A 25,466-nucleotide genomic window follows, 5' to 3' on the forward strand; every position below is an offset into this window, starting at 1 on the left:
CTCGCCTTTCCCTGGGGGAAGCCATATTGTAGCGGGTGGTGGCCGGAAAGGCCCAAACTTCCTCTTCGTTCCGAGCTCGGGAGATGGTTGCGCCCTCGTCTGGGGGCGGGGAGAGGCGGGCGGACCAGGAGGAGCCATCAAACGTAGAAGACGCCCAGGTCCGTCCCCTTTTTTGTGGAATTTGAGTGAGCCCTCGCAGAATTTGCTTCCCCTCTCTAGAACCGGGTAAGTGGTTTTAAAAAGTCCCGTTAGTTGTCCAGGCAGCGGATCTCCCCGCCGCTTGTCCAAAAAGGGGCCGAGTTGATTGAGGTGGCGCTCCTACCCCGCGTTCTGTCCTCCTGAAGAATTTGCAAAAGGAGCTCGTGGCCGAGGACGTTTTCCTCTACGGGCTGCTTGTTCCTCAGGCGTAAATCGCGCGGGTATTTAACTTGATGCCCGCGACCTCCCGGCCCTGGTCTCCAGTGAGATCTGCGTTTGCGCTGCACCCAGCAGGGCGCCGTTGGCTCTGCCCCCGCCGCCGGGCCTGGACGTGGGCATTCCCGCGGCCGCGCGCGTCGGCTGCGTGGCCCCTGTGCTCAGCCCGGCGGGCAACGGCTTGTCCCTGCGTCTGCGGAGCTCCAGCCCAGCCCTATGTCGGCTCTGCCATCAGAGCTGCTGTCTTACTTTTGGAGAGAAATGCGTAGTGTTTTGGCTTCCCCTGCCCCGTGGCCCCCACCTGAAATCATTTTCAAAGGCAAAAAACTTAAAGAACACTGCGTAAACACATCGTTTGATGTTCACTTAGTTCCGAGACGAGACTTAACCTCAGTGACCAGGGAATGTGTTAATATTTGAACTGTTTAAAGGCTAAAGTTTGGACTGCCAGCGGGAAAGGTTGTGCAATTCTCACTGAAGCCAGCCGCACGCACCGTGTCTGGTCAGCAGCAACAAATCCCACTGAACTCTTCCTGAACCCAGAGAGCTGCCTGCCCAGTTCCATCCAATCTTTTCTTCCCAGAACGTGGAGGGTTTGGAATTATCCATTCAACTCCTTCTCCACACCCTGCCGCCCCCCTCTTATCAGAAGTGGGCACTGAGATCCAGGCCAGGGGAGTAACCTATAGCCTTAGAAAGACTTTTCTTAGGGTACTTCTATTTTTTTTTTTAGTATTTCTGGCTTAAGGCTAATTTAAAAAAAAAAAAGGCTTACATAAGTCTTTCTTGATCAACAGCACATTTAGTAATGATTCTCTCGCCAAGATCTTATTTTTTATGTCTTGTCAGCAATTCTTAATTTCACTTAATGGTCTTCTCTCATACTGTGCCTTTGCTCTGACTTTGTGACTTGATCTCCTCATTCCATGTTAACATATATTTCTAACATTTACCCTATCCCTTTAGTTTTTATTGAAACCAAACAATTCAAACAGAGCATAGAAAAGATTTGAGGAAGAATTTTAAATTCTGATTTGCGAAGTATACTTGGCAACTTTTTATAGGTAAAAACCAATATTAAATTGGTTTTAAACCAGGATCCTCTGGTTTAAATTTTATATTTAAATACACTAGCAGGGTGGCAGGTCTGCTGACATGCAAATGATTTAACCTGAATAGTAGAGCTTATTGCATGCTGGGCATGCTCTGAAGCACTCACCTGTGTGCTCTTGCAGTTTAATCTTCACAGGGATCCTCTGCTAGGGGATACTGGCCCCATTTTACAGATAAGAAAATTATTAGTTTTCCTAATTGAGTCATGTTCTATGTATCAACAGTAGATCTCCCGAACTTCTAGGCATTTGGAAAATTTCAAACTCTGAGCAGATGCCTTAATCATAAAATATGTAATCCTACCTTCAGGTTAGTTGAATTTCATATTTCTAGCTCAGCCTGTCTCAGCTATCATCATTATAAAGTATATTTTTAAGAAATTAAGGCTCCTCTATGCCAACATTTCAAAGGATGAGATGAAAATGATTATACAGTAAAGGGAAGAAAAATCACTTTACAACACTTAAGATAGAGGACTTGGGTTCTCACTCTGCTTTTGTGTGACCTCTTAACCTCTTGGAATGTTTTCTCATCCATAAAATGGATGGTGATTTTATTTCCATTTCTGCATACAATTAAATGGTTGCTTTTTTTTTTTTTTTTTAACCCATGGTGAAAATAATTATCCCAATGAACATGAAAGGCATGCTTTGTAGAAGAACTCAGGTATTACAGGGGTTTAAGAATTGTAATTGTTATTAGTGTGTTGTATTATTTTATTCTTTTTATTATTCCTTTTGACTTATCACCTTATGTATTATGAAGCAGATGATGACCCTGTGGGTAGTTGAGGGGGTTTTCAGAGGCAATTTGTGCAGATTGGAGCCTAATCAATCATAGTGGCAAAGGCTCAGTGGGAAATAAGATGGACAGAAGCAAAGTAGAAGACAGCACTGTCAAGGTTATGCCCTGTCTCCTTACAAACTGGATAGGATAAGATGGCAGTACTGGACAAGGCAACAGGGTCTTCTAAATCCATTATTAAGGATGAGTATCCTCCTTCTTTTGTTCTTTTCTCCCAACTTGGTAGATGTCAAATGTAGCAGGGGAAATGTATGTGCTAGATAATTTTGAGAGATCCTATTTCAGGGTAATTTTGCTTTTATTACTGCTGCAGTTCTTTGAGGATAATAATGATAATAATAATTTTCTGTTGGTGAAAAGGTAGATGCGAGTGTTTGAAAGAAGGAAATAGGTAGGAATTAGGTAGAAAGTGGAAAAGGAGCTACAGATCTTACATAGTGTATGTAGCTGTGGGAAGGAATGAGAGCAGAGTGAGCAGGAGCTAGGAGGGGGGCTGGGACATTTTCTCTTTGCCCTTTTTGTTCTCTGAGGTTAGCACAGTGCCTCGCTTACAGTTAATGTTCACAAAATATGTGTTGAATGAATAACAATGTTTGATATTAATGTGTCAAGGATTCTCTAGACTGAATTCTTTGAGGCCAAGGTCTTGTTTTTATAATCTGAGTCTCACAAATATTTATAATCAAAAGTGATTATGGAATTATAGAATCAAGAGTATTTTAATCAGTAAGAAATTGGAAAGGAGAAAATAGATAGGAAAGGAATAATGATATCTATTATATGTAAGAGTAAACATTTTTGCCAGATTCAGTGCCTGATGCTTGCTGTGTCCCTAGCACAGTGACCCTGAGTGGTTAGCCAGTTTTCAGATGAAGAAGCTCAAAAAAGTTGACTGCCTTGCCCAAGGCCATATGGCTAGTAAATGATAAGAGATGGAATTCATACTGAAAGCTGTCAGATTCCAAAGCCCATACTCTTTCTATAACACTATGCTGAAGACAAAAAGGAAAAAAAAAGAAAGTTGTGTTCTTATTTCCAGAATGGAAAACTCTGATCAGAGCAACCTTCGTTTGTTGCTGTTGTTTCTGTTTCCTGGTCTTTACATTTTCACTTTCTTGTCTAACAAATACCCAGCCTGAGTGAAGACCCAAATAGAAATATAGTCGTGAGACTGCTGGTAGTTACGGAGTGAACTGCCTTTTCCTAGTCCTCACTCCACACAGGTGTCACCCTTAGGACTGCCTCACTGCTCTACAGTGACCTTAGGCTTGTGTTGTTTGTCTGCTTCCGCCTCCTTGTGTTTGAGGTCTTCCCTTCAGGATGTGTCATTGCTAAACAGCCTTCTAGCAATGGAATATTTACTTACTCCTCTGTGCTAGGTACTATATTGCATCACTTCAAGGGTTTTAAAATGATACAACTTTTGATTAATTAGATCAAGAACTTTCCATTAATAACACTATCCGAATGCTCTTGATTACCTCCTGTACATGCAGTGACATTTTGTCATTAGCATGTACTCTAAGTAGCCCTGTGTTGAGCTTCAATATGGTAAAAGTCTGAATTCTTTCAAGTCCTAGTTTCTGCAACTGTTTTTTTTTTGTTTGTTTTTAATTTTTTTAATGTTTATTTATTTTTGAGAGTGTGAGCAGTTAAGGGGCAGAGAGAGGGAGACACAGAATCCAAAGCAGACTCTAGGCTCTGAGCTGTCTGCACAGAGCCTGATTCGGGGCTTGAACTCAACAAACTGCGAGATCATAACCTGAGCCTAAGTCGGACGCTCAATGGACTGAGCCACCCAGGTGCTCCTCTGCAACTGTTTTTGATCTTTCAGCTATTCATGGTTGATGAATATAATTATTCCAAAAGTTAGCAACAATGTTCTAGGTGGTGGCAGAATCTAACTAAATATTTGATGTGGTTAATTTCAAGAAATTGTGATAACACACAAGCAAAGTTATGGAGATACAGTCAAAAGCCTTTCATTACATCTCTGTAGGTATGGAAAATTTCCATAATTGCCTATTTTTATTTATTTTTAATTTTTTTTAACATTTATTTATTTTTGAGAGACAGAGAAAGACAGAGCATGAGCAGGGGAGGGGCAGAGAGAGAAGGAGACACAGAATTCGAAGCAGACTCCAGGCTGTGAGCTGTCAGCACAGAGCCCGACGCAGGGCTTGAACTCACAAACCGTGAGATCATGACCTGAGCCAAAGTCAGACACTTAACTGATTGAGCCACCCAGGTGCCCCATTACCTATTTTTATATTCAAGTGTCCTTTACCTTTTTTTAGAGTTTATTTTAGCTCTGAGTTTTCATTTCATAATAACAGTGGTAGACAAAAATAACAACAGTGGTAGGACAGAAAGGTTAACTGCAAATGACCCTTATAATTTATAAAAGATTACATACAAAGAAGTATTTTTAGTTTTTAATGTTTTCCTCCTTTGTGAGAGTAAATGAACTTCACAAAGCCAAGTGTTTCACCATTGATAAATCTCAAAAACTTAATGTTGAGTGGAAAAAGCAAGTTGCAGAATTAAGTACAGTGTGATCCAATCTAAATAAAGTTTGAGAACATGCAACACAATAGCACATATTTTTGACTAATGAATATATGTGTAGTAGTGGTATGACATCATACTTAGCAATGGGGGGCACCGAGTTTATGGTAATAATCACCTCTTAAAAGGGTGGGCTATAAATGGGTTTGGGGATGGGTTCAGAGGCTTCAGTTATGTCTATAATGTTCTGGGCTTTTAAAATATTAAGATTTGGTAAAGCAGAGTGGGAGGTAAATGTGTTTATTATAAATACTCTTCATATTTTTCTGTATGTTTGAAATATTTTGTAATCTAATGGAAGGTCTGTTTTTCTAATGTTAATAAAACTTAACATCAGCTCCTAAAATTTCTAAGATGTTGCAGCACAAGCTTACACAAAAAGAAACCTAAGATATTATATCATTCTATGTCTAGCCAGATGTTTTTATTTGCATGTTTGATTCCCCTGTTGAAGGCACTGAATCCCTACAGGAAGTAGTATGAAGTATTTTGCTTTGTAGCTGAAGGATTTGTAAGATGAAAGGTTCTTAAACATGAAATGAGATCTGTGTAAGCTCAAGATTTAAATTGTTGTTTGAAAAATTGTTTGATCTACCCCCTCCAGGGGAAAAAAAACATAATGGTAGCTTAGATGCATATGACAATACATAATTTTTTTTTCTTGGTATCTAGGTCACCATGGCAACTGGACTGAAATTGATGAGAGCAATTAGAGTTTTTGAATTTGGTGGACCAGAAGTGCTGAAACTCCAGTCGGATGTGGCAGTACCAACTCCAAAAGACCACCAGGTAGATATAATGACATAAAAACAGGCAATAATTACACTGAGTGTGAGTCTCCAGCACATCAGGTTAATGTCCAAAAGAAGCAGACTCACAATAATTTGTAAAAGACATTGAATTAGGACAGAGTTTATACTGATGATATATATGAGGTCTGACAAAGAGAACGTAATTATAACAGTTAGTGAGGTAGATCTATGAAAAGGAAAAATATCCTGTTACAAGAAAATTGTTGAAGTTGGGAATCATCTATGCAGGGCAGTAATTGATTTTTTCTGGATAAAATCATAAGTATTGTTGAACAAGTTATTCTATTACAAACTTCCATGATTTCTTTTTTGTGCACAGTAGGAAAATAATTTTCTTCTGCATACATGCTTTTCCATATATGATTTAAGGGAATTTAAATGAAGAGTTTATTCATTTCCTGTGACTTTAACGATATACTTTCTCATTAAAAATTATGTATTTTTATTACTGCACCTTCTGTAACTCTTAAGTCTCATTTCCTTAACGAAACTTGAACCTTATGAGTTTTTACAGTTTGGCCACAACCTAGCTTTAGAGTTTCATTTCTTATTGCTCCTTCTCAGTAGACTGTGCTATAACAAGCAACATTGTCTGGTCTCCCCAGAGGATTGTCTGGTCTCCCCAGGAGGCCCTTTCATTCCTTCTGTCTTTGCACATACTATTCCTTTTACCTGAATTGTCCTTTTTCTCCCATTCTGAAAGAATGTCTACTCTTCTTTTAAGGCCTAGCTCAAATACCGCTTTCCTTGGAAGGCTTTCTCTTACTCTTGCACCAGAAGTAATCATTAGATATTAATTAAGGTAAAATTAGCTTCTGTGGTAGATGTAACCTCAAAATCTCAATGGTTCAACAATAGAAAATTGTTTCTCATTCACTGCATTGCAGAATTCTAAAACGTTTGCGGGTGACTCTTGAAGAATGATTTAGGGACCCAGGCTTCCTCCATCATTCCTTCCTCCATTGTGGCTCTGTCACCCTCAATGCCTGTCTTCTGAGGTCCCTTCTAATGAAGGGGTGAAGGCACAGTGAGGATTGCCCAGAAGGTCTTTATGGGCCAGCCCTGAGAGTAGTTCTCATCATTTTGTGCCCAAACTCAATCATTTGGCTGCTCATAACTAAAGGCGCCAAGAAATAATATTCTTCCCACATACCCAGGAGGAGGAGGAGATAGGTTTGATGGGCACATAGAGGTTTGTGCCACATGACTTCTTAAATATTTCCACTACTATTTTCCCAAAATGTTTTGCGCACATAAACCATTCTGTCTTATCTTTTTATTTATATGTTAGTTTGCAAAACTGTAATGTGAACTTGTTGAAGGCGAGGTTTCCCCCTCCATTTTTATAGCTCCCATAATCTGTATAGTCCTAGCATAATGCTGAATGAATGCCTAGTGTTTTGTTTTAACTAAAATACATTGGCATTGCAGGTTCTAATCAAGGTCCATGCATGTGGTGTAAACCCAGTGGAAACATATATTCGTTCTGGTACTCACAAGATAAAACCACTCTTACCCTATACACCTGGTTCAGATGTAGCTGGGGTAATAGAAGCTGTTGGAGATAATGCATCTACTTTCAAGGTATTACATTTTAAATTATTTCTATTTTGGCAAAATATTTTTCTTAAAATATTCTGACATAGCTTTCAAATGTGTCTGTATATAAATCTTTAAAAGGCCCATTACAGATTAGGAGTTTACTTGTTGTGATGAGCACCAGGTGACGTACAGAAGTGTTGAGTCACTATATTGTGCACCTGAAACCAATATTGCACTGTATGGTAACTATACTGGAATTTAAATAAAAACTTAAAAAATAAATAAAAGTCCCCATTACACAATTTCTGCCACTTGGGGGACTCCTCTATTCAAAAAAGAGATTACCTCTTGTCTAGGTGTCTTCCTTGTTTGCATTTTTGGGGACAAGTGCTGGGTAATTCTGTATCTTCACTTCCCCTCATAGAATTCAGCTGATCCTTTTGATGTAGCAGAAACATGTAAGAAAGAAAATAAGCAAGGAAATTATACTATTTCCTAACTCTCAATAAAAACAAGCCTAGATGATGTTTCATTCCTTTTATAAATTCAGTTTCATAGGATAAAGGGAAGGCTAATTCTTTTGAATAATGAGTAAAAGATGAAAAAAAATGCAAGGTCAACTATACATTTTTAGAGCTCTGACTCAGATCAAGGTGACTGAGTCAATGAAAATGTTATGATCAGGGCTTTCGTTATTTATATGCCAAAAGAAATATAAAACACAGATAGTATATTCATGTCCCAGCACCTTTTCTCATAATTCCCTGACCTGCTCAACTTTGGCAGCACATTTACCAAAATTGGACTGAGACAGAGAAGATTAACGTGGCCTCTGCACAGGAAGACCGTCAGATTCCTACAGCTTTGTACTCCTCGGCCTGTGGCAGTCTGGCTTCTGCCCCCATCACTCCACTGAAACGATTCCTGCTAATGTCACTAATGGCCTCTCTATTGCTGGAGTTAATGGGGCCTTTTATGTCATTATCTCTCTTGACTTCTCAGTGACATTTGACACTCTCAGCCACTTACTTTTTCTTAATTTTTTTTTTTCTTCAGCTTCTATGACATCATTTTCTCCTGTCCTCTTCCCCACTTCCTCCTGGACATTGTTTTTCAAGCTTGTTTTTCTCTGGATAATCCTCAAATCTTAGTGCTGCCCAGTGCTCTTGGCCCCTTACTTAGACCTCTGCTTTTTGTATCCTGTACCTTCTTCACAAAGATCTCATGCACCCCCATGGTGTCCATTATCACATATGATATCTGTAGCTTAGAATTGTCTATGAAGCTGTGGACCTGTGCTGTCTAATAAGGTAGCCACATGTGGCTATTTAAAATTCTTATTAAAAATTAAAATAAAAAAGTCAATTCCTCAGTCACAATAGCAACATTTCAAATGCTGAATAGCCCCCTGTTTCTAGTGGCTACCCTACTGGACAGTGCTGATATAGAACATTTACATCATCACAGGAAGTTGTGTTGGAGAGTATGAGACCCACATAGTCAACCCTTGGTAACCTCTTACTCAGTATGTCTAAAACTGAGCTTATCTTTTGTCACGTTAGATCTGCTCCTCTCTTGTATGACTGTCTTGGTGACTTCTGTGCTTTGAGGCATATCTCTTCACTCCCCCCACTCAGCTCTCCCTTACTAGAACTGTTTTCTCTCTTTCCATTCCCACTGCCTATAGTTCAGGTTATTCTACCTAGTCCCTTACCTGGATATCTGTAATGGGTATTTAACACCTGCCCTCCCTCCTCCTTCAGTCAATTCTTGCTATATAAAGGGTGTTTTCTAAAATGTAATTGATTGTTTTACAGTTAATTCTTAACATTAGTTCCTTGCAGATTTCAGAGTATTGCTGAGACTGCTTATGTTGTTAGAGAAGATATTTCATGCTCCTTTCTACTATCCTTCCATTCTTATCTCTATTCCTTCTCACCTGGTAGTTTATTTTTTAGTAAAGCTGCTCTTCCCTGCATACCCCATGCTCGCTCTTCTCTATCTTTTTTCATATTGGTTCTGCCGCTTGGCAGAATTAAACTGAAACTTATAAGCATAGGTGGAAGAGATTTTACCCTCCAGCTTTAATTCCCTTTCATTTTATCCCTGAAACTATTACATTCTGTATGTTAGACTACTTACTCATTGGGCACAAATGCCAGCGATTTCTCAACACTTACTCCTGCCACTGTTCCTTTACTTACTTTGTTTCCCTCACTCATAATGACTCCTCAGCTTTAGTTTTTAAAATCTTGTCCTATTCTTCAAGACTTACCTTAAATATTAGCTTCCCAGTGAAGCTGTTTTTTACTCCTTCTACTTAGAAATAATTTCCTTCTTTTCCTGCTACCCGTCTTTGATGGCACATCATCTTTGTCTTGCATTGTAGTTACTCTTACCCTTTTCTTTTCTGTCATCCTAGAGTTTAAGATGCTTTTAGTGGAGGAGGGTGTTTTGTTATTAATATCCATCACAGAACTCAAAAAGTACTGCTTTCATAGTGAACTCCTAGAAAATATTTGAATTATATTAGAAAGAATACAACCTCTTTTTAAGCTGTAAAAAAATGGTACTGATCTTAGTACAGTCATATTTGACCATTTGCAAGTGACACTGTTAAGTAGTGAGGCTTGTCTTTGACTCCTGGATGCCTTGTGAGGCTTTTTTGTTTCTATCACACTGCATAGTGCTGTTACTTTTTCAGATCTCTTATAGTACAAATTTAAGTATACTGAGAGTTATTGCCTTAAAGTTGTGCTTCTTCCAGGGAATATTTACATTTTTTTTTTTCAAGAAAGAAGAGTTAGGGCAGGTGTTTACAGTGATAGCCTAATTTCCCTAGCATGCAGGTCATGTTGGACAGGCTTGAATGCTTGCATAGTGCCATACCTGACCCTCAACTATGCATCCACTGTTCAATAGCAAGGACCCAGCAGAGTTTGCTGAAAGTCTACTGTGTTTCTGGTGCTGTAACAAGGGAAGAAGCCTGTTTCGGCTCATTTTACTATCAGGATCCACAGATAGTTTCTTGCGCTTGGTGTATGCATAAAAAATGAAGGGGAACATGTAGAAAGGATTTAGAACAGGTATTTAGTGTGTGGAGGAAACCTTATGTTTTATTTTCTCCCTAGTATACCAGAGGGAAAAAAATGGTTTTATTAACTGCCATTTACTAACTGCTTAATCTGAGCAAATTATTGAACTTCTTTGTCCCTCCATTTCCTCATTTGTATAGTGGAATTAATCTAAAGTGGTGATAAGAAAAGTACTTACCTCATAGGCTCTTGAGAAGATCAAATTAGACAGTACTCATTAAGCACCTAATACAGTGACTTGCACAGTAAGATCTCAATGAAGATTAGTTGTCTTCATGTTATACCATTCTGGAGGTTCTCTTTCCTCTTATTTTTTCTATTTCCTTTAATTTTTCTTCTTCTTTGTTTCTGCGAATAAAACCTTTAAAAATGTTCAGGGGTACCTGGGTGGCTCAGTAGGTTGAGCATCCGACTCTTGATTTGGCTCAGGTCAAGATCCCAGGATTGTGGGTTCAAGCCCCACATTGGGCTCTGTGCTGAGCACGGAGCCCGCTTGGGATTCTCTCCCTCCCTGCCTCCCTCTACCCCTCTCCCCAGCTCGTGCTTTTTCTCTCTCTAAAAAAAAAAAAAAAATTTTTTTAACGTTCAGCATTTTGAAGCTATTTTTACAAGACCCTAAGATGTAGAAAGCAATACATAAATACTTATTTGTTGTTATAATGGTTACATTATGAAGGATTATACCCATTTTGACATAATTTTTGACCCCTGGTGCATTTATTAATCTCTTGCTTTCCCCAGAAAGGTGACAGAGTTTTCACTACCAACACCATCTCTGGGGGCTATGCTGAGTATGCTCTTGCAGCAGATCACACTGTTTACCCACTGCCAGAAAAACTGGACTTTAAACAAGGAGCTGCCATCGGTATCCCATATTTTACTGCTTATCGAGCTCTGCTCCACAGGTAATAACATACACTGTCGCTTATACTGCCAGTATTGCCTTCCTTCCTGCCATGCGTCCATGTATCCGTCTCTCATATTTGGTTACCATTAAGTATTTATGGAGTGGAAACTATGCTAATTTGGGAGATTATTCTAATCACTGGGGATATAAAGAAGAGCAAAACACTGTCTTTATCTTTAAGATGCATCTGACAGTCTAGTAAGAGAGATAGACATAAGAGTAATATTGTTGATGTATAATATGGAGGAAGTACAGTGGTGTAGATGTGCATAGGGATTTGTGGGATCACAAGGGATGTAACAGTGGTGATGAGATAGGGCTTCCTGCCAAGACGTAAGGCTTAGATTATTTTAAAGTCCTGGTTCAAAAATCTTTGTTATCTAGCCCTAGAAACTAATTGCTGCAATTTAAAAGTATAGTACCCTAGACCCACTGGTCAGCTTCCATGGTTGGGATCTAAGAATCTCCCTGTATATTTTTTAATTTTTGCAAATGTTTATTTATTTATTTTGAGAGAGAGAGAGTGTGTGTGTGAGCAGGGGAGAGGCAGAGGGCAAGGGAGACAGAGAGAATTCCAAGCAGGCTCTGCACTGTCAGCATGGAGCCCAATGTGGGCCTCGAACTCCCGAACCATGAGATCATGACCTGAGCCGAAATCAAGAGTCAGATGCTGAACCGACTGAGCTACCTAGCTGTCCTTAACACACACACACACACACACACACACACACACACACACAAAGATTTTATTTTTAAGTAATTTCTACACTCAGTGTGGGGCTTGAACTCACAACCCCGAGATCAAGAGTCACATGCTCCACTGACTGAGCCAGCCAGGCATCCCTCTGAGAATCTGTATTTTCATCAAATTCCCTATGTATTTGAAAAAAATCAGAAGGGGTCATCCTGGGGAAGGATAGTTCGGAGCAGGGAGGGAATTCTAGACCATAGGAATAGCCTAGCATCGGGGGGAAAATCTTGATATTTAAGGAGAGCTATAGCAATTTGCTTTTGTTGAATAGAAGATATCAAGGCAAAGAGTGGCATAGAATTAGGCTAGAATATAGTCATTTCTCAATAAATGTTAGCTATCACATGGAATAGATTTCATATTATGAAAAACAAGATGATAGAGCTCGCATATTGGTTCTGTAAGGGATTGGGGATCGTGAAATGTTTCATTCAGGAGAGATACTGTCATATGAGTATTTTATTAAGATCACCTGTCAGCTATGTGAAAGGTGACAGGATTTGGTGACAGGAATGGAGAAAGAGATAGGGGGGTATTATGTGAATATCTCTTAGGCATAATACTTACGGGCCAGAGTAGAAAATAGAAAAGGTGGAGAGGAAAGGATAACTATTGGAGGGTAAAATCAGGTTTATTTGGTTGAGTGTTTGCATGTGGACAATGAGAGAGAAGAGGAGCTTATGGATACTTCCAGCTCTTTAGCTTGGATAATGTTTAAAGAAAAGGAGGAAAAAGTGTCAGATGGAAGCTGAGTCCAGTTTTGGAGTTGAAACCAAGATAGGCATCATAATGGAGAAGACCAGCAACCTGTTAGATGAAAGCCTGAAGGCTAAACATGTAACCGAGGGACTGTCAGCCTGTGTGTGGGAGCTGATGAGATGAAAGTGACTGAAAGCCTTCAGGGAGTGAAGTGCAGGGGAGTGAGAATAGAACCTTTGAGAATATCAGCATGTAGGAGTATAGTCAGAGGTAGAGACAGAGTCCTAAGAGACCAAAGGGAGTGTATGCCAAGGCCAATACTGTTTTGTCCTACGACCAGCCCTATGACCGTGGTCCAGTTACTTCCTTGCCTGAGCTGTAGTTTACTGATTTGAAATACGTGGATAGTAATAGCACCTACCTCCTAGGGGTGTGGTGAGAACTAAATGAGGTAACACTGGTAAAGATCAGCACAGAGTCTGGCGCAGAGCAAGTACTCCCATCAGTGTTGGCAGTGTTAGGGACAGTAGTTGATGTTACTAAGGAGGGAAGCTAGCCATCAAATGTAGCAGCGAGGTGTTTGGGGAATAAAAAGAACAGGCTTCGCAGTGAGGAGGTGATTGGTGACTTGAATCAGGTCATTTTCAGTAGTGGTGGGACAGAAGCTTGAGTGAGTGGGCTAGAGAAGGAAGCGGAAACTGGTTCCTTGAATGGAGGTAGGGAGGGAGGAGGGAGCAGAAGAATACTCGAGGACAGTGTGGGGACAACAGGATTTTCTAAAGGTTGGGCGAGAGTTGAACATGTTTATAGCTGAGAAAAGATCTAGCAGAGAGGGGGCGATGGAAGGTTTGGAAGAGAGGGTGGAGTGGCAGATGGAACCAGATCCTGCAGAAGGCAAGATGGAAAGGACTTAGGACATATGTAGGGAGATTGGCTTCAGCTATCCGAAGGACAGCTCATCTGCTAAACCTATAAGATGTGAAAATGGCATAATTACGGAAAAGTTTGTGGGTAGGGAGGTGGAGTGTTGAAGGAACTCATATGTGATTGCCTCACTTTTCATAATTAAATATGCAAAGTGATCTTTTGAGAATCAGAACTGAAGTGGCACCAAAATGCATGGTCATGTGAGTTTTTTTTTTTTTTTTTTTTTTTTTTTTTAATAGTACTAAGCCATTTGGATAGATTATCAAAGAAGTTAGATTTTAACATTCATCTAGGCCTGGAGTACTAGTGGCAAAATGGAACAGTGCAAAGGAAATGAGAGCACTGGAGAGGAAGAGAGGGAGGAGTTGGGGTAACCTACCTCAGGGTCCAGCTGTCCAGCAAAGGAAGCGAGGCCAGGAGCACAAGTGGGCAGAAACTGAATAATTGAGAGATGCCAGTCTCTGGGAAGTGGAAAGAAAATTTTTGAGAGAATATGGGCTTACAGAATTAGGAGAGGAGGTTGCTGTCATAGCATTGGTTATTAGGGTCTGCTATTTCTCAAGTGGAATGGTTGAGGGCAGTTACCAGGTTCAGCCTTGGGAGAGAGTGGCCAAAGGGGAGGAAAATTCAGGGATTGTGATTCAAGGTTTTCTTCCCAGAGAATGTTGAAACTTTTTAGATTAGGGTTGGTTTTGGGTGGGAGAGAAAGTCTGTGTGCCATGTACTAGTCTTCAGTGACTGGGAGGGAATAAGGGACAGCATCATGGAAAGCCAGGCCAAGGCTCCAGCCCCTGCCGTGACCCCCAGGGGGAGATGACTGTATTTGTCAGGGTCCTCCAGAGGAGCAGAAAAACAGAATTTGTGCGTACTTACATATGTATATACATACACATATGTATATATAATATATATATATATATATATATATATATATATATATATATATATATATATATATTAGAGAGAGATTGAGGCAGGGAGATTGCTCTGTGGAGGCTTGGTGAGTTTAAAGTCTGAGAGGGTAAACTGGCAAGCTGGAGACCCAGCAAAGAGTTGCAGTTCAAATTCAAAGTCAATCTATGGGCAGAATCCCTTCTTGCTCCAGAAGCCAGTCTTTGTTTTATTAAAGCCTTCAGCTGATTGGAAGAGGCCCTTCACAGAGACATCCAGAATAATGTTTGACCGAATATCTGGCCCCATGGCTCAGGCCAAGTTGACACATAAAATTAACCATCACAGTGACTCTGTGCAAAGGTAGAAGGATCAGAGCAGTGGGCATCCAGAAGAGCATTAGCCTGCTTTTTCACCACCCCACCCCAAGCCCAGTGTTTTAGGGAGAATGTGCTTTTAGTGTTTGAGGGCTTGTTTGTAAGTTTTTTAAAAACGTTACTGGGAAAAGTATTTCATATCCCACAGTATAACGTTAGTTATTCTTTCTCTTACATTTATTTATGTTTTACTTTTTAAAGTATCAAAGTGTTTTGGTGATAGTTATCTTAAGTTTATCATTTCAGACTCTCCATTTAACTCACTGCCCTCAGTCTCCTTATCTCTAAGCAAGAGTATTGGGAAAAGCTTCATTTACTGCTCACAATTGCCATTTGTCAGCTGTTAGCATAGAGCCTTGAGCAAGACCCAGGGTTATTTTGTTCTTACTCCCAGATGTCTGACCACAATGTCTGTATGGTGCGGCCACCCCTATTGTTCTAGGAAGGAAGAGATCTCCTGAGAGTCAGATCTGGATCATAGAACAGCTGCTGGATTGTGACATTAGCACTTGTCCATCTGGAATAATAAAGCATCTCCTGTCTGTGCCTTATTTTTTGTATAACAGAAAAGTAGTAGTATGAACCAGAATTAAAAAGAATGTGTCATTTCACCAGAGGATGTAGACATTTTGGGGGTGACATAGAAACCTTTGTGACAGGATTTATCGTACTTCTTACTCTCCTACCATGCCAATTCAGCGTTGCTCTCTGAAATGCAGGCTTAGAGGTTATACAACCTGATGTTCAAAGGCACAGAGAAGGAAAATGTTTCCTTAAATAATCTGACTTCTGTGTTTACTTGGACATTATCCCGGGCCACAGAATAACAATTAGGCTATAAAAAGCCTGTTTTGAGACACTTTCTGGGGGAATGAATTCGAGAGTCAGGCATGCAGCACAGTGCCTGGCACATAACAGATTCCCAGTAAACGTTTGTTGAATGCATAAATAAATTTAAGGTTGTCTTTTGTTTGTGGCTCTGAAGAGCCATTGTTTGATCCTCTGAAACCTGGAGAAAATTTGGGGCTATAAAGTAGAATGAGCTTCCTATTTGGGGAAGTGTTAGCTGAACTGAGGGTAGAGTTTTCTTAAGAATGACAAACTCCTGGGTTAATTAGCTTCAAAGTGAGGTGATGATCATGCCTTCTTTTGCAGTGCCCGTGTGAAAGCTGGAGAAAGTGTTCTGGTTCACGGGGCTAGTGGAGGAGTAAGTATTTGTTTTTTAAGTTTATTTTTAAATGAGATTTTGTTAATGGGTTTCACATTATATTTCTTTTAAGTCATTTTTAAAAGCCAAATTTATAAACATAGTCAATATTTATAGTCAATAAATATTCCTTTTTGTAGTAAAGCTTTTTTAAGTTCTATCTTCTGAAGGTGATTCCTTGTCATTAGTTTAGCATTTCTTGGTTAATAGATTCAACAGACCACCCCATTAAAAATGTGTGTATTAGGTTTTCCACCTGTGTTGGGTGTGGACCAAGATAAACTGGCTTTGTTTTTGCCTTCAAGTAGCCTATGTTATAATAATATTTATTTAGAATTTGAAACAGTTTTTTAAAGTTAATATTAATTCCTTATTCCCTTAGATAAGGAAACTAAGGTTTGTTAAAGCTTTACCTGCATTGCCCCAGACAGCACTGCAAAGCTGCACTGTGAATTCTGAGGCCCTTCTATCTTCCTTCTGCTTGCCCGCTGCGCTTTGATGACATTCATGGAAGGCACAGTGTACAGCTGTGTCCTTAACTCCACAACCCGTGGCTTAAAATGCTAATGTGGGGAGGTGGGGAGAGGACGGAGAACTTTAAAATAAGCCCTTCAGTGAAATAACCCAACACTGGGCTGTCAGAAGCTTCTTCAAGAAACCGGCTGTCAGTCTGCCTCTGAGGAGCTTAGAGGAAAAGTTAGAGCTCTGAGGTTGGAATTTAACAAGAAATCCACATGACCTCTATCCTGCATGTAGAGGCTTTAGAAATTTTGGAGATGAGATTTCACATTTTTAAAATACAGGTCCTGGGGCTCCATGGCTAACCTTGAGGAAGCTGGTTAACCCTTTCAGAGCATTATGTATTCTGCAGAGTAAATCAACACAAGTAACCTATTAAAAATGGCACATTGTACCCAGCATAATGAGTGGCATCCTGAAAATGTGAATTTATGGCTAAAGGTGGCCAGGTGGTACAAACAGAGGATTCAGCCCATTGTGTTTCTGTTACTTTAAAGAGATGAAGCCTGAGGTACCACACTTAGCTTCCTGTCTACCTCAAATAGATCAATTCTGAAGGATGTCACAGATCAGACTATTTCCTGAAAAGACCAAGAATGTCTTTTGGGGGCTTGAGAAAATGTGACAGATATACCTTGTCAAAACTTCCCATTGCATACCTTCACTGAAGAGGCTATTTTTGGGTTAAATTAAATTTCACCCAAAATAACTAAAGGATCTGTCAAACATGCATTTATTTAAATTGCTTTGGCTTTGAGAGAGCTAACCTTGTGCTCTGTATAAAAGAGAGAGGTTTCAGTAGGAAGGGGAGAGAAGAGTTTAAAGAAAATCTTTTTATTCCCTTCACCCTCTTGTAAAAAGCTCAGTCGCTTCACCATGATTTTTTTTTTTTTTTTTAAGGCAAAATCCATACTGTTCTCTGAGCTGGCTGAGTTTGTTAAATCCTTGGCTGGCAGGGATAGGCTGGTGGCCTGGTGTGTGAAGCGCTTCTGATCCTCCCTGCCCTACCACAGGGAAATAGTACTGGGTTTTGTCTTGCTTCTGTTTGTACTTTCTGTCCTCATTTAATGCAAATTCCTTTGGGATTATGGTGTGTATTTAAAATGGTGTGGAATTTATGAACACGGTTGTTATCCAGATATGTTGGTGGGGAGTGCCCTATTTTAGTGTCAGCAAAGTAAATAGAAGAAAAATAGTTGACACATTAACGGTATATCATCTATCAAAGGGGTATTGCTGATTGTTGACAAGAATAAAGTAAACAGTACCTTCAGAACAGCGATTAGGTGCTTCTTTAAAGTAGAATATGAAGAGATATATTTACAGTAAGTTTTTAGTATAGGTGTAGTTTTATTACAGGCCTGTTTTGTTGTTTTTTTTTTTTTAATTTAAAGTAGCAAATCAATAGTGCTAACTCCGTAGTATAATGTATTTCATGGAATTGAATGTCTCTCTCATCAGACAGTGAGTTTTTTTGTTTGTTTGTTTTGGTTAAATCAAACAAATCCCTGCCAAAACCCAACAGAGTTCAGGCTCATCACTCCCATATGCCATACAATCTTTAAAGTCTACTTCAGGCCTGGGGAGTCTGTGATTCTGTTACAATTTTAATCAGTTTCTATCATCATTTTTCATTTAAACTCTTTACTGTCATGCCTAGTCCATGATTTTACCTTCCTCTTAATCGTTGGTTATCAGCGATGGGTGGTTTGGCATCATCTCTTCTCCCCCTCGAACATTTGGCGCAGTGTCTGGGGACATTTCGGTTGTCACTGGATGGAGGGCTTCTGGCCTCTAATGGGTACATGCTACTCTACACATCCTTCAACATACAGGATCGCACCCACATCATAGAACTATCCAGCCCTGAATGTCAATAGTGCTAAGTTTGAGAAGCCCTGCTCTAAATGTACGTGACACTTATTTGTGCCATTCATAGATCATGTAACCAAACATAGATTTCCTAGCACTGTAATTTAAATAATTACTTTTATCCATATTCCTAATATACGTTTATTTCTCCTTTATCCTAAGCACATTTATGTAATGATCTAGTTACTTCGTGCAATCTGTGGCTCTAAATACCATCTCTAAACTGATGAATCTCAAATTTATATTTCCAGCTCCATATGCTTATTCAGCTGATTACTACACATTTTCACTTAGGTGAGCAAATACAGCTCAGCTTGCTCAGAGTGAGTCTTGATACTCTTACAAACTTGATTCTCTGTACTCTTCCTCAGCCCTATTAATCTACCCAGTTAACCTGGCCAGAGACCCAGGAGACAGCCTTGACTTTTCTCTGTGCCTCACTTCTCGGATGCAGTCCATGAGGAAGGTCCATCTTACTCCTATCGCCACTCCCCTCTTTCTGTCTCCCATATAAAATGTTCTATTTATTTATTTATTTATTTATTTATTTATTTATTTATTTAGAGAAAGAAAGAGAGCACATGGGAGGGGCAGAGAGAAAGGGAGAGAGAACCCCAGCAGGCTCAGCGCTGTCAGTACGGAGCCCAATGTGGGGCTCGAACTCAACAAACTGTTAGATCATGACCAGAACCGAAAAAATCAAGTGTTGGTCGGTCATTTAACCGACTGAGCCACCCAGGTGCACCTGTCTGATAGCTCTGAGTTATCTCTTAAATATAATCCAAAGCCTTTACCTGCAAGGCCCTGTGTACCCCTCTGGCCACATCTTGCTCTGTCTCCCATGTGCCCTGCCTTTAAGCCGCATGGACCCTCTTTCTGTCCTTAATGCCCCAGGCTCATTCCCACATCACAAGGTGAGCTACAGCCATTCTGCCTACAGCATTCTCCACCAGACTTTCCAGATCTGCACATGGCTCGTGCCTCACTTCACTCAGGTCTCATCTCTTCAGAGTGGCCTTTGGTGATGATCTAACTAACCCTTCTCTCTATCTCCTTGTAACACAATAGGCTGGGGTTTTTTTCACAGCATGTTTTTATTTTCTGAATTTAATTTATTCATTTATTTGTTTGTGTTTATTATTTTTCCTCTTTCTTAGAACATGTTTCTTACACAAAGTACCATGTCTAGCACATAGTAAACATTTAATGGTCATCATATGGATGAATAAGTTAATTTGCTCATACGCCTGTCTCTTCCACTTAAATGGTGTAACATTTATTGTGTAATACTTTAAATGTACAGTGAAAGTATGAAGCCAGTGAGCATGTTTTGAATAGCTTTAAACTCTGTACCTTCTGTGCAAAGCAGATGGTAAGTACACGTTTTGATACAGTGGTTAAAGGCTCAAGCTCTACAGACTGATTTGGTCCAGCTCTGTGACTTGGTTCTGTTCCCATCTCTGTGACCTGGGCAAGTCACTTACATTATATAAGTTTCAGTTTTCTCATCTACAGAACATGGACACTAGTCATATCTACTTCATGTCTGCTTACATACATCATGTCTACTTAGACTTACTGTGAGGATAAAATAAAGCAATGCATAGAAAGTATTTTTTGTGGTACCTGGCACATTATAAATGCTCAATAAAAGTTAGCTGTTGTTCTTATTTCTTCATTTAGACTCGAAATTCCTTAAGGATAGAGTAGGACCTAGAGGAACCTTCAGTTTATTATATATATTTAAGAAATATATGCAGGGATGCAAAGAATCTGAAAGTATGCATTTATATTTTGTTTTTCAGGTTGGACTGGCAGTATGCCAGATTGCTAGAGCTTATGGTTTAAAGGTTCTGGGCACAGCTGGTACCGGGGAAGGACAAAACATCGTTTTGCAAAATGGAGCCCATGAAGTGTTTAACCACAGAGAACATAATTATATTGATAAAATTAAGGTAAAATTAGTTTTATGAAAGTAAATTTTGTTTCTTGACAGACTTTTTTGTAACCTTTTTTAAGCAACCACTCTCTTAAAGCTGTTTGTTTTCTTTTTTTATGCCTATGTGTGTTTTAAAGTTTTAATTAAAAAAGCAAAGATGTCTAATTTTCAGACCTCACTCTCATTTGACTTGTTTATGTTTATCAAATAAAATATAGCCTTTCCAGAGTCTTAGTTATAAAAATTGGTACTCTTTAATGCAGTCACATTTTGAGTAAAGTCAGAGCTTTGTATTTAGAGCTGAGAGGTGTTCTTTTAAATTTTTTTTTGATATTTGTATATATCATATATTGTGAAATGATTACCACACTGAGTCTCATTAACATCCATCACCATACATAGTTACAAATTTTTTTTTCTTCTGATAAGAACTTTTAAGATATGCTCTTAGCAACTTTCAAATCTGTGATATAGTACTATTAACTATAGTTGTCATGCTGTACATTATATCCCTGTGACTTATTTTTTTTTAATGTCTGGAAGTTTGTACCTTTTGATCACATTCACCCATTTCACCCAGTTCCCACCCCCACCTCTGGCGACCATGAGGTTTTCTTAATTTCTTAATATAATTTCTATTGGTTTAAATTTTCCAGAGAAGGTGAGGTAGTTACAGATTACGAATTGGATCTGTCTAAGCTAGGGGACAAAGTTTACTTGTCAATTGTATGCCATGGAAGAATAATCACTACCACAACCAGAGTGGTGAGGTAGGCTTTAGTTAACTCGTTGCATATATTTCATTGCTAGAGCAGAATTCAACCTAATCCTCAGACTACTTGCTCATGTTGAGAAAGAATTAGAATTTTCCAGGTACTGATTACTATGTAACCTAGGTCATTACAAATTGAGGAAAATATGAGTGAGGGTTTGTGTATTACCACTACATCATCTTGCCAAAAAAAAAAAAAAAAAAAAAAAAGCTGTGTAAAGGCACTCTTTTGTTATATATCTAGAAAACCTAAAATTAATTGAATATTCATGCCTGATACTATTATCCAAGAATATTTATAAAGATGAAAAATGCTCAGTTATTTTAAGAATATGTTTTTGTTTTGCAGAAATCTGACCTTAAGACCTTGAGGTCTTATGGCTTCTATGTCTTCTACTGGCTCCTTCTGCTTAAGTCTCTCTCATTCTCCAGACCATTCCCTTAACCCTTTATCAAACCCTCCACACCCTCTACCACCACACTTGAGAAAGTAGTGAGGACATCTTTTACTTCCTTACCTCCCGTCACCTTCCCCCGCATGTTGCTTCCACCCCAGCTACTTATACCTCTTGTCAGAGGTCACCGGTGGGCTCCTAATTACCCATCTGCTGCTTTTGGCTTAGGCCTCATCCTGCTTGATTTTTTGGGGTTTTTTTTTTTGGCAGCAGCTACCCCTGACCACGTCTCCTGAAAGCTGATTCTCGTCTTACTTGCCTGACTTCATTTCCAGCCCCCTTCCTCCTCATATTACTTAAATGTTGTTGCTCCTTAGACTTTCCCCTTGGTCTGCCATCCTCCCTGGTGCTAGACCTTCCTCCTGACCAGTCTCATCTCCCCTGGTCAGTTAGTGCCTGCATCCTGCTGGTATCCAGCACTGTCTCTGGCGGGAGTTCCCTGCCTTTGTGTCATTGACCTCCTGGATGTCTCCAATCATCTGCTCCCCCCAGACAGGGTCACAAGTTTTATTTTATATTTCTATCTTTTAATCATCATTCTCCTTCCTACCCATCAGGCCGATCACCTCCCTCTATCAGTTTCATCTCTGACATGCCTTTCTAATATATCTTCTTTGTTCTGTTCTCCATTGTGACTTAGTTTAGTCTTCATCTTCTCCAGCTTTGTCTTCGTTTATAACTGACTTACTATCGCCTTCTATCTTCACTGTCTCCAGAGTTATTTGTTCTCCTAAAATAGATAGATAGATAGATAGATATAGATAGATAGGAATTTTTGTCTCTCTTGTTACCTGCTGCAGCTCAGTATCCTAAAACAGTGTCTGACACAAAACTTAATTGATACCTGCCCCCCAAAAGTCTGGATCCTGTAACGTGGCATTCAATGTGTGTTCCCAGTCCATAGCAACTTATAGTCTCTACCTCTCTCCCTTTCCCTCCTCCCCAACCCCCCCCCCCCCCCCCCCATTCCCAAACACATGCCTCAGCTCTGCTTGGCTACTTTCTGATCCTGACCTGGACTCTCAGTCCATAGCTCTTTGCTTTTCTGTTTCTTCTGTCTGGAGGGACTATGCCTCATGTGTGTTCCACTGGCTCTTCTTCCTCCCTTTTTACTTACAGGACTCCTGTTCATTCCTCAGGGCCCAGGTCCTCACCTCTGTGGAACTTTCTGTGATCATTACAGGTGATCAGGGTTGTAACTCTGTTTTTCTCCATAACCTGTGGTTTATTTCTGCTCACGCAGCACTTGGCCCATTCCATCACAGCTGTGTCAGCGGTATTTTCCATCTTTCTCCCTAGCTGTGTTTTGAGTTCTCTGTGTCCATCTTTGAATTCCCAGTACTTAACAATATCTGACACAGGTATTCATTTTTTTTTTTTTGCTAGAATAAAATGAATACAAGGTGTGTATGTATAACTTACTTAAGAGACAGTTTGGGATGGCCAAGATCTCTGAAAAAACCCAAAAGAAAAGAAGTAGTAGCCAAGCTGATTGTAAACCACTTGGGACAAAACTGAATGCACACACAGAAAAAATCTGCAATGCCAGACAGCCAGTGCTTTTCTTTTTTTTTTTTTTTTTTTTTTTTTTTAAAGTGAAAACCTTTTTGGGATTTACGCTTTTTTTTTTTTCCTCTGTGAAAATACATTTTGAAGACAGAAAATTTTCAGCTATTTATAAAATAAAAAGTATTTTATAGTCGAGTCGAAGCACGTGAAATTTATTTAGTATAAATCTTTATCACTTTAGATGTTGTGACTAGTACCTTGGAATTACATCCTCAGTATATAATTAGATCGTTAACAATTTGTGTTATAGTCTTAAAAATGTAGTATTTATGTCTTTTGAAACACATTTCTGCAATATATAGGACTATGATAACTATTTTACAGGGTTTTTTTTTTTTACTTGTTTTCTTATCTCACTCTGGGTTCTTTTTTATTACACAGAAATCTGTTGGTGAAAAAGGAATTGATGTGATCATTGAAATGTTAGCTAATGTAAATCTTAATAATGATTTGAATCTTCTGTCACGTGGAGGACGAGTAATAGTAAGTATTTTGGTTTCTTTTTACCACTTTGAAGTTTTACCATAATTTAATACTATTTTACAGTAATCTTTAACTATAGACGTGTTATTCTTCATAATAGGTTGTTGGCAGCAGAGGTCCTATTGAAATAAACCCACGGGACACCATGACAAAGGAATCTAGTATAATTGGGGTTGCTCTCTACTCATCAACTAAGGTAGGAAAAGAAGTGATTCTGATCTTGGTAACTTAAACACTGAGACAATTTGCCTAGTCAGACAGACTGAAAGTTTAAGCAGATGTTAAACTTAGTTATCTGACTACATGAGTATGTTAAGTATTAGTCACTATAAGATAACCAGGATGACAATGTGGTTTATTTTCCAAGTCAAGACACTTTTGAGAGAGAAAAGACATACTATTAGTAATTACTTTAGGACAGTAGGTATTTTGTGAACTGACACTGTCTCAGAAAAATTGGACTTATGGTTATTCTATATAGAACTACTTTTTCTGTAGTTCTGGACAAGTTGACAAAAGCCACATATTTGTAAGAAACCGTTTATGTTCTAACTCTTAGAATCTGAAAATTTCTAGTGCTTCTGAAACTTAGATCGTATGTTCTTCTACAGACATACCTTTTTCTTTCACTTAGGAGGAATTTAGGCAATATGCAGCGGCCCTTCAAGCTGGAATGGAAATTGGTTGGCTGAAGCCTGTAATAGGTTCTCAGTATTCATTGGAGAAGGTGGCCCAGGCTCATGAAAATATCATCCATAGCAGTGGGGCTACTGGGAAAATGATTCTTCTCTTAGAATGATTAAGTCTTTCATGTATTTCTTGTGCAATTAGAAGTTTCCTGCCCCAGTTTTATTTATACTACTTCTGCTAAAATAGTGAGTTTCTTATATCGAAAAACAAGATTTAGCTTTAGAGATCTGGAATAAATTGGAGTACAATTTATTTTATAGTTCATAATATGCTTTATGCCTCCCACCGAGCTCTAATCAAGGAGTCGTCATAGTAGGAAGTAGAATGTTAGTAGCCATTTGGCATTGGGTACATTACAGAAATTCCTAGTACTTGATCATTAATTCCATACCTTGGACTAAAGCAAGCTAATTCAAAGTAAGACTGCGTGATTTCCAAGCCTATTTGTGCTTGTAAAGGATCTTCAGTATATGTTCAGCCCGGAACTCTATTGGACTCTGAAGATTTTCTAAACTAAACAAGACCCCTTTTCCAAACTAATCTCATTGGCAAGATAAACAATGTCCACAGAAATTTGTTTTTTAAAAAATAGTTTTCCAATATTTCCCCAAATATTAGAACATTCACTGTGTTAATGGTTGATTACTAATTATCCATATATTCTGTGAAGATAGCAGCCTTATCTTTGTTATAATGTGATAGTAGGTCCGTAGTCTCTCCAGATAGATACTTCTTGATGATTTGATTTTCAAAGTAAATTTAGAATTATCTGTGTGATGGGAGTCATATATTTTTCTTTAAATTACTAAACAAATTTGACATATTAAGAGTGGGTGGCTTTTGTTTTCATAGCATGGTAACTTGCAGTGGAAAGAATAGAAATAATATTGTAGAAAAATAAAAACTGTTTATCTATTTCATCTTTATATAATACTTGCCTTACATCACATCTCTTACATAGTTCCTAATGATTAATTCCTAACAGTGTTCTGTGTTGGAAGTCTTTATCTATACTAAATAAATGCCATCAATGTTATGTGCAAGGAAATGAGGTTTGATT

General features: G+C 39.0%; 1 protein-coding gene across 7 annotated transcripts in view; it reads left to right on the plus strand.

The window, feature by feature from the left end:
- The first annotated feature begins 114 nt into the window (after positions 1-114).
- The window catches only part of CRYZ (crystallin zeta), a 36,439-nt gene continuing 11,087 nt past the window's right edge, over positions 115-25,466 (plus strand). For 2 of the 7 annotated variants that reach the window (XM_058716952.1, XM_058716955.1), the window contains exons 1-8: positions 115-225; positions 5,572-5,688; positions 7,143-7,295; positions 11,090-11,253; positions 16,056-16,107; positions 20,304-20,453; positions 23,615-23,716; positions 23,817-23,912. In XM_058716952.1, the coding sequence (XP_058572935.1) occupies positions 5,578-5,688; positions 7,143-7,295; positions 11,090-11,253; positions 16,056-16,107; positions 20,304-20,453; positions 23,615-23,716; positions 23,817-23,912 (828 nt within the window). In that variant the 5' untranslated portion in view covers positions 115-225; positions 5,572-5,577. Of the gene's footprint in view, positions 226-894; positions 1,126-5,571; positions 5,689-7,142; positions 7,296-11,089; positions 11,254-16,055; positions 16,108-20,303; positions 20,454-23,614; positions 23,717-23,816; positions 23,913-24,327; positions 25,443-25,466 lie in introns of those variants that run through there. The other 5 variants (XM_058716954.1, XM_058716956.1, XM_058716958.1 and 2 more) reach the window with 5 other exon arrangements.

The sequence above is a fragment of the Neofelis nebulosa genome, chromosome 2 (genome assembly GCF_028018385.1).
Source record: "Neofelis nebulosa isolate mNeoNeb1 chromosome 2, mNeoNeb1.pri, whole genome shotgun sequence".
Taxonomy (NCBI): domain Eukaryota; kingdom Metazoa; phylum Chordata; class Mammalia; order Carnivora; family Felidae; genus Neofelis; species Neofelis nebulosa.